Source organism: Convolutriloba macropyga, chromosome 6 (genome assembly GCF_964194025.1).
Source record: "Convolutriloba macropyga chromosome 6, txConMacr16.3, whole genome shotgun sequence".
NCBI classification, from domain to species: Eukaryota; Metazoa; Xenacoelomorpha; order Acoela; family Convolutidae; genus Convolutriloba; species Convolutriloba macropyga.
The window spans coordinates 63,018,108-63,031,160 of NC_134473.1; the positions used below are offsets into that span (position 1 = coordinate 63,018,108).

At 36.2% G+C, this 13,053-nt stretch overlaps 1 protein-coding gene across 2 annotated transcripts in view; it reads right to left on the minus strand.

The window, feature by feature from the left end:
* LOC142341844 (85/88 kDa calcium-independent phospholipase A2-like) overlaps positions 1-13,053 on the minus strand; it is a 61,700-nt gene that overhangs the window by 15,979 nt on the left and 32,668 nt on the right. For both annotated transcript variants that reach the window (XM_075393104.1, XM_075393103.1), the window contains 2 exons: positions 11,063-11,281; positions 29-743 (listed from right to left, as the gene is read on the minus strand). In XM_075393104.1, coding sequence (XP_075249219.1) covers positions 29-743; positions 11,063-11,281 — 934 coding nt within the window. The remainder of the gene's footprint in view (positions 1-28; positions 744-11,062; positions 11,282-13,053) is intronic.

Consider the following 13,053-nt stretch of genomic DNA (forward strand, 5'->3'; position numbering starts at 1 on the left):
ATGTTTGAGAGTGGACAAACATACCTACCTTTTGAGATGCTTCTGCAGCTCTCGGAGGCATATGAGAAGCAACAGACCTCGTATACCACCTCCATCGAGACAGAGAATGTGTTCTCGATTGACAGCTCTTCCAAAACGATGTGAGTCTTTCTCAGGGGTGTAAGAGAACTTGTGCCCAGATGGACTGGCATCACGGCTATCACCTTCATTGGACACATCTTCAGAGCTCCCATCGCCACTAATTTGAGCAGCCTTGAGTGATGATCCGTTTACACCACTCGCAGATTTCTTTTGGCCGCCTTTCCGTTTCACTTTTGTTCGATATCTTCCTTTGTAGCTCAAGCTTCTAACCCGTCTAGGGCTGTGGGACAAATTTCTTTCGTTAAAATTTCCTCCAAAAGTGTTCGCTCTGTCATCTGCCATTGCTACCGGGTCTAATAGATCTGAGCTACGACTTGAGCTCCGCTCCGCCGAGCTGACTTGCTGTTTTTGTCCAAATTGAGAACTCTTCTTATTTTTTGACAGTTTACTCTTTGATGGAGTTCCTGGTGTCTTCTTTCCAGCAGAAGAGGACGAACTGGACTGTCTGGTAGATGCAGAGGATCCCGATAACAAACTGAAATGCCGGTCAAACACTGAAATGAACTCCTTCACCTGTCCAGAGAGGTCCGGAGCAATCCAGTCTGGATCTAGAATATCGCCGTTGAAGTCACCTGTCGCTGAGCACCCATGTGAGCAATGAACTGAAATATAACACAAGGACGTCAACGCAATTTCTCGCATCCGATTTCCGACTCGAATTTTAATAGAATTAGAGAAATTAAAAAGTTGGCACAAATTTGCAGCTAATTTTGCCCACAATTACCGGACAATTGAATGGAGCTGACTTTAGTGACGGGAAAGAACTCAATTTAGATTCCACTGAAATTAGAATGTCACGCATTCAAAACTCGCTTCAAAACTCATTCTTGAAAAATTATTTCTTATATTGGCTTATTTACACTTTCGTACACTTCCTCTCAATGGGCGAGGCAAATCGAAATTTGTAATGAATTACCCTAATGCCCGACAAAAGATTACATTTCAAAAAGAAGTTATCCACACAACCCAAATAATAGCAGTACCCAAATTTGACGAAGAGCAAGCAGCAATAATTAACCGCAAATTGTAACCCTCATTCTACCGTACCTGTTTTTCTAAGCAACAAACCATATGCAAAATTACCCATAGTTGAAACACTCAAAAGCGTTTAAAAGAGTTTTAAAAAACCAGATCTCTACTGGCAGATTCTGCTATGAGATTTACCCATATAGAGTGCCAAATTGTAAACTTTCAAGCAAGGTTACGTGAATCTGCTCAAGTCATTTTGAAATAATGACTTTCATCTCGAATTGCTGCACCGATTGCCAGATTTTCTGAGAGACTTAATCAGTCCCCCCTCTTAATCATGGTAAGCATACCATAATGAGTGGCGGGCTATAATGAGAAACACCCTAAGATTATGTCACACAAAATTATGTCATCAATTTGGTTATATTGGAAAGAGCATTGGAAAGAGAACATGCAATTTGAGGAATTAGCTTTTGAGAGTTTTCACACCAGCAGATGGCGTAATTGAAGTTTGCCAAAGTGTAACTGTTGTAGGTTGAACTGTGTGGTCAGATCTCGCTATACAAGCGAACTCATTAGTCAAAATAAACTGCACTCTCTCGCTTTATCAAACAAAGAATAGCAGTGACGAGAACCACTGTGGGTCATAGAGCTGTCATAGATGATGCATTTGCTTGCTATTCATTATAGGATCAGACATATTTAGTGTCAACACAATGTCAGCGTAGTGATCGAGTACCCAATTTGAGTTGAGCTTAACAACCGCAATTGCGAAAAAATAGATGGTTAGTGTCATGTAATGTTCGAATTTTCAAAATAATGCAATTGAGAAAGAGGACGACGTGAAAAGAATAACAGTATAACAATAAAACAAAGGAATACGCTGAAACAAAGGAATACGCAGATTGCCGGAAAATAGCCACCGTTGATTCCCATAACCAAGATTGGAATTGAAAGAAGAGATCTTTGTATATAAACAATTTTAAGTACCAACTATTTTGATGTCATTTTGGAGCTGAACATACTTCTGCTTCGCAGTGAGACGATACAGGGGTTAGTATTAATACCAATGAGCATTAGAGATGGTAACTAAGGCTTATAAGAACAAAGTTCAAGTAACTGTCACCTAAAATTGGGCTTTATAGGTTTAACCTGTTTCTATTTCAGATTTCGTTTTTTGATACTGACTCTGTTCAATTCAATTTGCTTTGCTGAGCAACTGCTGTCTAAAACACTTTCAGCAGAATTAGAGAAGAGTGAAACTAGCCTAGAGAAGTCAAAAAGATTTCACGCAAAATGTTGAACAAGCTGTGAACTAAGGTAAACCGGAAAACTTTAGTACAACGAAGCAAAAAACAAAAAAAAGCATAGCAGGACAAGTCCTGAATAACAATCCAAAGAATTGATTTAGCTTTGACCTCAGAAAAAAATAATCTCTGTTAGATGTCCAAAGAACAACTAGTTTGACACCATTGAGATTCAGTTATTTCATCACCCGAACAAAAAACATAGCAAGACAAGTCCTCACGTATAATTCAAAGAATTTCCACTAACTAAACAAAAAACTGGCTCTAGAGCGGACTATGAGTGAACTGCCAAAACAATTTCTATAAAAATCAGATAAAATAAAAAACAGAAAATCAATGTCAAAATATCGCATGTGAACAGAAAAACACCAGTGAGAAAAGGAAATTTGGTTCAAAGACAAAACTAGGCCTAGAATAAACTATGAATGGATTGGGAAAACCATTTAGAAGAAAATCCGATCCAAGTGATCGAAAACACATAACAAAATCAGAGTGAACTTACCGCATGTGAACAAAAAACTACTAGCGAGACAGCAAAATTTTGTTCATTAACCTTTTCTCACTCGCGTTTTCGCTCCACTTCATACTTCGGCGTGACCAAATTCACTACTCCAATTTGTTCTCAAAAATTGTGAAAATATGTGAACAGCTTTTTGCAGCGCACCAAAACAATTCAAATTCGATGAATTGTATAAAACAAGACAGACTAGAAAAATCAGATCTATTTCTTAAAGACACGGTCAAAATCAAAAAACAATTTCCAAGATCTCGTGCTACTAATTAAATTTTCTTGTTTCTCATTATCAACCGACGAAACCTGTCATTAATGAGGTAATAAGGTCATAAGTGATAAAACAGCAATAAGTTCAATAAATACTTGCAATACTCAAAATTTCACCAATAGTGTTATTAAAAACGGGCAGCGCATAAGTCAAAGAAAGCAATAGATTTGAATTGAAGATTTTAAACAAAAAGAAAAAATTTTTAGAAACCAATGAAAAAAGTCAATAACGAGACAAAGATAATAAAGTTAACAAAAAATCACAACATTCTATAATAATTCCTGAAAAAAATGTTGTCAAAGTCATAGAAGGCATTAGTTATGAACAGAAACGAATTAATCGACTAAAATAACTCCTATTACCAGGCTATGAGGCCTGTTATGTGAATTAAAAGTACAACAAAAACAAAAAAATTATCTCATAATTTTTGAGAGAAAAAGTAGTGTCAAAGTCATGAAAACTAGCAGGCTATTAACTCGGACCATTAATTAGGTTCTTCTGCGCCTCATGATCAACCAAAGAGACCTTTCATTGGTGATGCTAAGTTAGAAGACAACAAAAAAATTGTTAAAAGTGGGCAAAATTAAATATTCTTTAAGGTTTTTAACAATAGTGTTTAGGTCATAAAGTTTCAGCTGCCCCTTGAAGAATTCTATCAATTTCGACTAGAATAAAATAGAACACATATGTATCATTCTAAAAGCACTCAAGGAAAAAAAACCTCTGAAAACAGAAGTCAAATTGGCGCAAGTAAAAAAACTCCTTCTCAAAAACTCCACTTTGAAGGTAGTTTGAAAATCACACGTTAAATCTACTCTAATATTCGCTCACATTAGTACTTCAGCGTGACTAAAATCGCCACTCCATATTGACTTCTCACTGACGGGAAAAGCCGAAAAAAGTGTGAACATCTCTAAAAAACGACAGCACACCAATACAATCCAAAACCTTTGGATTGTAAAAATAGGAGCGCTAAAAAAGCCAGCTGAGAAGCTGAGGTAGCTATTAAACGAACCCTGCAGATTGCCGGAAAAAATCCTCCGTTGATTCCCATAACCAAGATTGGGATTGAAAGCAGAGAATATACTAGATGATTTTTGTGCAAATAACTATAAACTGCGAACTATTTTGATGCCATTTCGGAGCTGAAAATACTTCTGTTTCGTAGTGAGACCACACAGGGACTAGTATCAATACCAATAAGCATTGGAGATTGTGACGAAGAACAAAGTTCGAGTAACGGGCATCTAAAATTAGGCTTTATGGGTTTATCCCGTTTCTATTTCCGATTTCGTTTTTTGATAGTGAGTCTGTTCATTTTGAATTACTTTGCTGAACAAATGCTGTCTAACAACACTCTATAGCAGAACGAGAGAAGATTGAAATTAACCTAGAGAAGTCGAGAAGATTCCACGCAAAATGTTGAACAAGCTGAGAACTTAAGTTAAACCAAAAAATTTTAGTACGACGAAGCAAAAAACAGAAAAAGCATAGCCAAAAAGCAAACCTAGTATAACTTCAACCCAAAGAATGATTTAGCTTTGACCTGACAACGAATAATCCCTGTTAGATGTCCGAAGAGAACAATTAGTTTGACAACATTGAGATTAAGTTATTTTAAAAAAAAACAAAAAACAGCAGGACAAGTCCTCACGTACAATTCAAAGAATTTCCATTGACTAAACAAAAAACTGGACTTAGAACGGACTATGAGTGAACTTATAAAACCAATTCTATAAAAATCAGATTAAAACATAGCCGGCATATTGCCGGAATAGCTGCGAAAGAATAGACCTGCGTGCCATATAATAGAGATAGAAACAGATGCCGTTAGTGAGAGGAAGAAGTCATTCAGAAAATTTGACTTTTTCAGCTTTGCTGTGCGAACAAATGTAAAACGAAAAAAGAGCGTCAGACGACGAAACAAAAAAACCAAGAGCACCGCAATATAGCTACGCTCAGCTTACAGCTTCGCAGCTATAATAAAAAAACAGAAAATCAATGTCAAAATGCCGCATGTGAACAAAAAACACTAGCGAAAAATTTGGTTCAAACAAAAACTAGGCCTAGAAAGAACTATGAATGGATTGGGAAACCACTCAGAGAAAAATTTGATACAAATAATCGAAAAAAAAACAGTAAAAATCAAAGAGAAACTGCCTCATGTGAACAAAAACCAACTAGCGAGAAAGCGAAATTTTGTTCAAACACCATTTTCTCACTGCTTTAAAAAGTGAAAAACTGCTTTAAAAAGTGAAAAAATTTAACGCCGCAAAACCACTCGCTTTTTCGCTCCACTTCCTGTTTCGGCGTGACCAAAAATCACTACTCCAATTTGACTTCAAAAATCATGAAAACGTGTAAACAGAGCTTAAAAAAAGACAGCGCCCCAATACAATTCAAATTCTTTGAATTGTAGAAAAAATAGGAGCGCTATAATAGCCGACTGAGATGAGGCGGCTATTAATCAATCTAATACATTACAGGCTTTACGATACTTATATGAAAGTTTGAATACAATTAGCAATCAGATCAAAGGTTCCAGAGGGGTGGGGTGGGGTTGGGGGGGGGGGGGGGGGTGGGGTTCTTTAAAGAGCTGGTCGGCAACTTAATGCCCTCCGGGCTTATCTTGCCTCCAGTTTATCCTGCCTTTGAGGACAGCTTTACTGAGAAAATCGGTCAAGCAAAAAATTACAAAATAAATCAACAGGACTAATATAATTGCTACAAATGTCGTTTAGAGTAATTTCCAAGACGGCTGTAATGATTCTGTGCGTGGCTACCAACTAATCCAGTAAAGTCCAACTTTAATACTGCTTCATCAGTTGATCTGGTTGCTGTTTCTAACTTATAACTAAGAGAAATAAGAAAATTACGAATGACTTCCAAAGTGAAAATGAACAGAATTGTGCTTTACGCAGGAATTTCATTATGGTTAGCAACAGTAGTTCGTAGAACAGTCAATAAAATTTAATAACTAGATGGTTTTCACGCTATATCTTCAAAAACAAAAACATAGCCGGCAGATTGCCGGAAAATAGCCGCCTTTGATTCCAATAAGCATGATTGGGATTGAAAGAATAGAAGATATCGAAAAAAAAAGATTTTTGTACAAAAACATTTTTTAAATCCGATTTATTTTGATGGCATTTTGTAGTTGCACATGATTCTGCTTCTTAGAGAGAGGCTACAGGAGCTACTATCAACACCAATAAGCATAAGAGATGGTAACTAAGACTTATAGGAACGACGTTCAAATAGCGCGCATCTAAAATTGGGCTTTATGGGTTTATCCCGTTTCTATTTCTGACTTCAATTTTTTATTCTGACTCTGTTCATTTTGAATTTCTTTGCTGAGCAACTGACGCTCAAATTCATTCTTAGCTGAATGAGAGAAGAGAGAAACTAGCCTAGAGAAGTCAAAAAGATTTCACGCAAAAAGCTGAAAAAGCGGCAAAAAGGTAAAGCGAAAAAAAGTTCGACAAAGTAAAGAAACAAAGCAAGACAAGTCCTGAAATACAATCCAAATAATTGAATGAAAGAAAGACCTAATGAACCTGACCAGCAGATCAATTGAACAATCCCAGCCAACAAGACAAAATCTCAAAAGTTGAGAAACTAAAAGAATAAAAAAAACTAACCAAAAAAACGATCATTGTTAAAACCCTTGAAGCTTTTAACTTGAAGGCCACATACGACTCATTTCAAAATACTCATTAACTCACGCAAAAACCTTGAAAGAGATGAATCTGCCACTAAAAGTAGATAAACTGGAAAAATATGACAAATGCATCAAGAAACTGAGAAGAGAAAATTTGAAAATTTCCAAAAATAGGGCTATAAAAAAGGTCAAAACAATTTTTTTGACCCTGGAGTCCTGTTTTGTAAACAGTCTACAACATTTAAAAAGTTTTGTTGGCCAGTAAAGATAGTAAGAGAATGACAAAAAAATCGAAAAATTTGAAAACAACCGAAAATTTTAAATTGCAAGCTTTATTTAAAAAACTCCCTACAATTGCAAAATTAAAAAATTGGAAACTAGTTTATTGCCCCTAGAGACTATGTTGTAAAATACTAGCAAACCTAATAGGAGGTTCACTCGCCACTGAATAAAAATTTCAAAAATTTAAAGAAAAAAAATCGCAACTTTATCAAAAAAATTGGTAAAAGATATTAAAATGTTGAATACCATTCCTTGGCCCAAATATATTTTCAGTAAACTGTTAGTAAACCCTAGATCAGGCTTCTTGACCCCTGGGGCTGAAAAACTTGAATAACGACCATAAATGTCAGAAAATTTGAAAAAAAAACCAAGTTTGATTTAAAAAAATTGGTAAAATTCATGAAGTTAAAATGTTTAAAACCACTTCATTACCACTAGAAACTATGCAATTACCTATTATCAAACCCCAGAGGAGCTTTTTTGACATCAAAGTCTGAAACAACTCAAAAAATGACACAAATTTTCAAAAAATTTGAAAAAACTAGTATAAATTACCGTGTTTATGTTTGGAGTAGCAATAGATATAGCGCTTAAAGTGGCCGTAAAAAGCAGTTACGTCTTGCAAAGGACCTTTATCAACTTTAATAAACCTCAATTTCAGACTGATCTAAGAAAAAATCCAAAAAATGACGAAAAAGGGCTAAAAATTTCATTATTTTAGGCTCAAAAACTCCCAAAAATGACCTTTTAACCTTAATTACGGCCTTCCCAGTAGCTTCACCACTCTGAGTACTTGAGGGACTACAAAACGCGGGCCTCTAATGAAACTTGATGCCCGCTGAGCTTTACCTGTTTATCCCGTTTTGAAAGCTCAAAGTCATGAAAACAGGTGTGAAAACATCTTACAAAAATAAAAAAAGACAGAACACCAATACAATCCAATTCTTGGATTGTAAAAAAAATTAGGAGCGCTATAATAGCCGGCTGAGAAGATGATGGCGGCTATTCACCATAAAGAAAACAGAGGCAAATTTTTTTTTTACTTCCTCTCTTTTCAGTGAAGTGCTCTCGAGACGCCCTTTTGGTAGCCATAACACGTTGTTTCACAAAACTGCATTATTGCACAGTATAACTATTCATTTCGCATTTTTTAACTATCTCGATTGAAACTAAAACTTGGAGTCAGACAAAAAATTAATCCAAATTCTGCAAATTGTTTGCTGAGAAACGTTTGTTTAAAATCATTTCAATAAGAATGAATAATAAAAAAAACTAGTATGTAGAGGTCAAAAAAGAACAGCGCGAAGTCCTGAACTAGAATTCGAAGAACTGATAAAATCAAAACTTGACTAACTTGTTGATTTCATTTTAAAAAAAGGAATTTTGGTTCTTGTCCAGATGATTTAATTAGGTTTCGATTATTAATGAATTCGAAAAATACAAAAGTAAAAAACCTTTCTATTTGAGCTCAAGTCATTCAAAATCAATAAAAACAAAAGCTGAGAAACTAATCAAACTAAGCTGCATAGAAATTGAATACTAAACGCTGTTACGATAATTAACAACAAAGTAACTATGCAGGCGAGCAATGAAAAAGAACAAACTGAAAAAAAGCAGCGACCCAGCTCTTTTAAACATAACCAACTAACGTCGGGCGAATTGCTCTCAAACGACCAGCGAGCGGTTGGCTTCGTCAGTAGCTAGCCACGTTTTAGTGAGCTAGATCACGTTTTAGTGAGGCTAGATTTAGCTTAATTGAAGGGGCGTGAGGTGAGCGCAGCGGGGGGGGGGGGCGGTGTGAGGGGGTCTTTGGCTGCACGTGATCCTTACGGCCTGAACGATGTTAAGGGGTGGGGATTGGGGGTAAAGTGAGAGGGGCTAATGTGGGTGGGGGTCGGTCAACCTCTAAGAACCGCCCTTCACACCATAAGTATTGGTCTCCAAAACAGTTTCTGTGAATCGCATACTTGTAGACTAGTAAGCTGAAAGGCTCTCAGTGAACTTAATGCACGCCGGGCGCTACCAGTTTACCCCGTTTTTGAGGGCGAAAAGACAAAAGCGTCAGACGAAAAATCGGTCGAGCGAAAAATCGCATAAAAGGACCAACAGAGCTAATACAATTGTACAAGCTTCGTTTGAGAGCAATTAAAAACAAAGCCGGCAGATTGTCGGCAAATAGTGTAGTAAAACGAGTGCAAAATAGTGCAAATTGAGTGAAGTAAAACGCGTATGATCAAAATCTAATCACGCAATTCACCTACAAACTTTTACCAGAGAGATAGAGAGAGAGAGAGAGAAGTGACGTCACGCGCGCAAATGCCGTTAGTGAGAGGAAGAAGTCATTCAGAAATTTTTCAGTTTTGCTTTGTGAACAAAAGTAAAACGAAAAAGAGCGTCAGATGACAAAACAAAAAACCAAGATCACCGCAATATAGCTCCGCTCAGCTTTCAGCTCTAACAAGATTGAAAAAAAAATGAAATACATTAAAAGACAGTCTGTCATTTATCGCAGTTCTCGTCAATTCTCAGAGTTCGAAAAAGAAGTTCTTAATTAGAAACCATTACTTTTTGCTTGATTTCATACCAGTGTCCCTTTCGCCAAACTTATAAAACAACGTTTCCTCGTTTGCGGAAGTTCAATACGAGTAATCGTCATAATTCCACAAATATTTAGAAACGATTAATCAATTATGATATTTGTTCAGCTGATTTTTGCTTATTCTTTCTTCAAATATCACAAAAACGAAAAACGAGTAGGAAAAAAAGTAAAAAAATAACTTCAAAATTTGATCAAATTGTCTAAAATTGTGCTGAAAATTTGTCTCAAATCTATTTTCACAAAAGTCTTTCACAAGAGTCTTTTCTTGTTTCGGATCTTCCAGATATCGTTCTGAGATACCGTTAAAATATTAATAGTTATCTGGCATCAGTAAAACAAGAATAAAACAAAGATTGGTCTCGGATGCCAACGAAGAAGCCATACCTTCTCTTATATCATAAAAAAACGTTAAATTTAGGCTATGGTTAAACGTAAAATGCTCTAAAAAAATTTAGGCCAAGTGGACATGAAATAATAAGGTTCAAAAACATTTTCCAAAACGCAAAATTCTTGAAATTTCTCTGTAGTAAAAATTTGAACTCTGAGAGCTTCAATTTTGAAACCACATATGTTAGTCTGCGATGTTCTCTAAAAATTATTAACAAAAGAAGGGACTGCAATAACGTTCTCCCATTTTTTTTCCAAAAAATGTGGCGACGATAACTAACTTAAGTCGTGCGAACTGCTCTCTAACGACTGATAACGGTTGACTTTGATAGTAGGTAGCTTATGCTTGAGTAAGCTAGCCTCATTGTGTGGATGGCGGTAATTCGGTTTAAATTTCCCAGAATTCACCTCCAAATCATGCAATTATACCTCCTCAGCAGTCTTTTTCGGCACATATACGTAGACACTAGTCGAACTCTTAGAGAATTGCTCAGCAACTTAATACCCCCTGGGCTTTACAAGCTTGTCCGTTCATCAAGACGAAGCCTTGAATTCGTTGGTCAGACAAAAATCGGGCGCACTAACTTCGTTTGAGGGTAATTAAATAATTTTTGTAGAGAGTCACGCAATTGGCCTTCTCATTACCACGCGGCTGACAGTTATATTAAAAAAACTAGAAAGGAAAACTGAGTTGTTAATAATTTCGAGAGTAACTAAGATAGTGCTCGATTTTTTAAAAGTTAAAAATAGGGTAGTAATATTTTTAAGGTTCTCTTTTGCATCAATTTCTCGTCTCCAATTATGTGAAAAGGCGAGAAAAGAGAGAAATTTTGTGAAGCAATCAGCAAACAATGGCGCAACAATGCGACCATTTTCACTTAAAAGCGAGTTGAAAGCGTACTTTTCTCAACATCAACCGGACAGGTGAACTTACGTTTGATTTCACTTTTGATAGGTGCTGCAGCTGTTTGATTAGGACACCTTACAGCCCCAACATCCACCAGGGTTCGAAGGAGGCGTGGGTCTTTGGTCTGACAAGCAATAATATGTCTGACAGAGACACCGTCGGAATTCAATTTGTCAGGGTCTGCCCCGAACACCAACAGAGCACGCACCAAGTCAATCACCACCTCGTCATATTTGACAACCCAGCCTAAAATCATAGTCGAAATTCATTTTAAAATTTTATAATTTGTATTCAAATTACTTCATAAGGTTTACATTTCGAATGGAGATCACATTCTCTATAAGACCTGCAAAGAGCAATAACTATGTTACCAATCAATATAATGTCGTCGGATATTCCTTCTTGATTGCACCTCACATGAGTACCTCACAAAGCCGATATTCAAATCATTAAAAAATATTTAGCAAAAACTAAAGCACAATTCGAGATGTTTGTAAGATTTTCCCAATCTCAAGACCATCAATACAGAGGACAACAGAAAACAGAACATAAACCGACTAACGTCGGATGAATTGGTCTCGAACGACAGGCGGAGCAATTTAATTCAGGGGTCCTGACTCGGACCTGACAGTTCGAACCAGCGACCTCCAGCCTCCAGGATAACAGTCACCTTAATCAAACATAACCGACTAAACGTCGGAAGAATTGCTCTCGAACGACTCGTGGGAGCTCTAATGAATTGCAGCCTGCTTCAGTCGGGGGGGGGGGGGGGGGCTAAATGCGACTAATTGCCGCCAATTGAGTTCAGCTGCTTGAAATTGTGATTGACAGAGAATTTTAGATCACGCGAAACAAAAAGACAAGGGCGTAAAAGTCACTCGAAAAGTCAAAATTGTCAAGCGAAAATTTTGCATAAAAAAGACACACACATTTACAATAATTGCTATGAACTTCGTTCAAGAGCAATTAAACATCTTAACCACTAAGCTACAACGGCATTAAACCTCAACTGCTAACAAAATTTTAAATTAGCAACAAAAACTTCATTTCAGAATGAGAGCAATTGAAATCACTCAAAATGAAGACGTTAGTGAAGCCTGAAAAAGTCACTTAAGAAGTCACAGAATGTTTAGAACAAAAGCGCAAAAATGGTCAAGCAAAAAATTTGCATTAAAAAAGACCAACACGTTAGCGACAATTGCTTCAAACTTCGTTCGAGAGCAATTAAACACTACCATGCAAGGTTAAACTCATGACTCAAACTACAAAATCATAGTTTCAAAAAAACATAGCTCACAGTGGTAATGTTTTTGGGAGATTTAACTTCAGCTAATTATCAAAATTTCACAAAAACTAAAAAACCACGGATAAATGGTAAATTGACTCACAGAGTAATAATCATTTAAATGTTGCAATCATCTATCGAAAATTGTACAGAACTACTTTGCTTAGTTTAAAAGACAATCTGCAGACACGTACCACCTATTAAAGGTTTCAAAGTACCCTTTCTTTTTCTTTCAAAAAAACTCCTGAAACATATAAAAATAAGGATTCCAAGAAATGTTCCTTAGGTACACCATGGTTTATTGTTTCACAACTTAACATCCTATTATTTAAATTAAACAATCACTTGCTTTCTAAAACTACTCCATTGCATTAAACATTCAGAACATTTTGATATCGGACTGGTGTCAGGAATATGATAACAGTTCATTGGATCTAGCGGATTATCTTTTTTCGAACACTGAAGTAAAGAAAACTTTTTAACAATCTCTGAAATCTCATTTTTTGTTGACTTCATTAATTATGAATTGAAGAAGGTCACCAATTGCAGTTTTGCATGTTGGATTCACAAAAGCGGTATTTGCAATGGTCTCTCTGGGTCTTTGTCACAATATATCTCATGGAATAACACCAAATTCAACAATTGCACGAAACAAAAATTCGTTTGCAATTAAGGATGATTTTCTGAGATCTATCCCGTAATCAGAAATAATGCAATTCTCATCTTTAGGAAC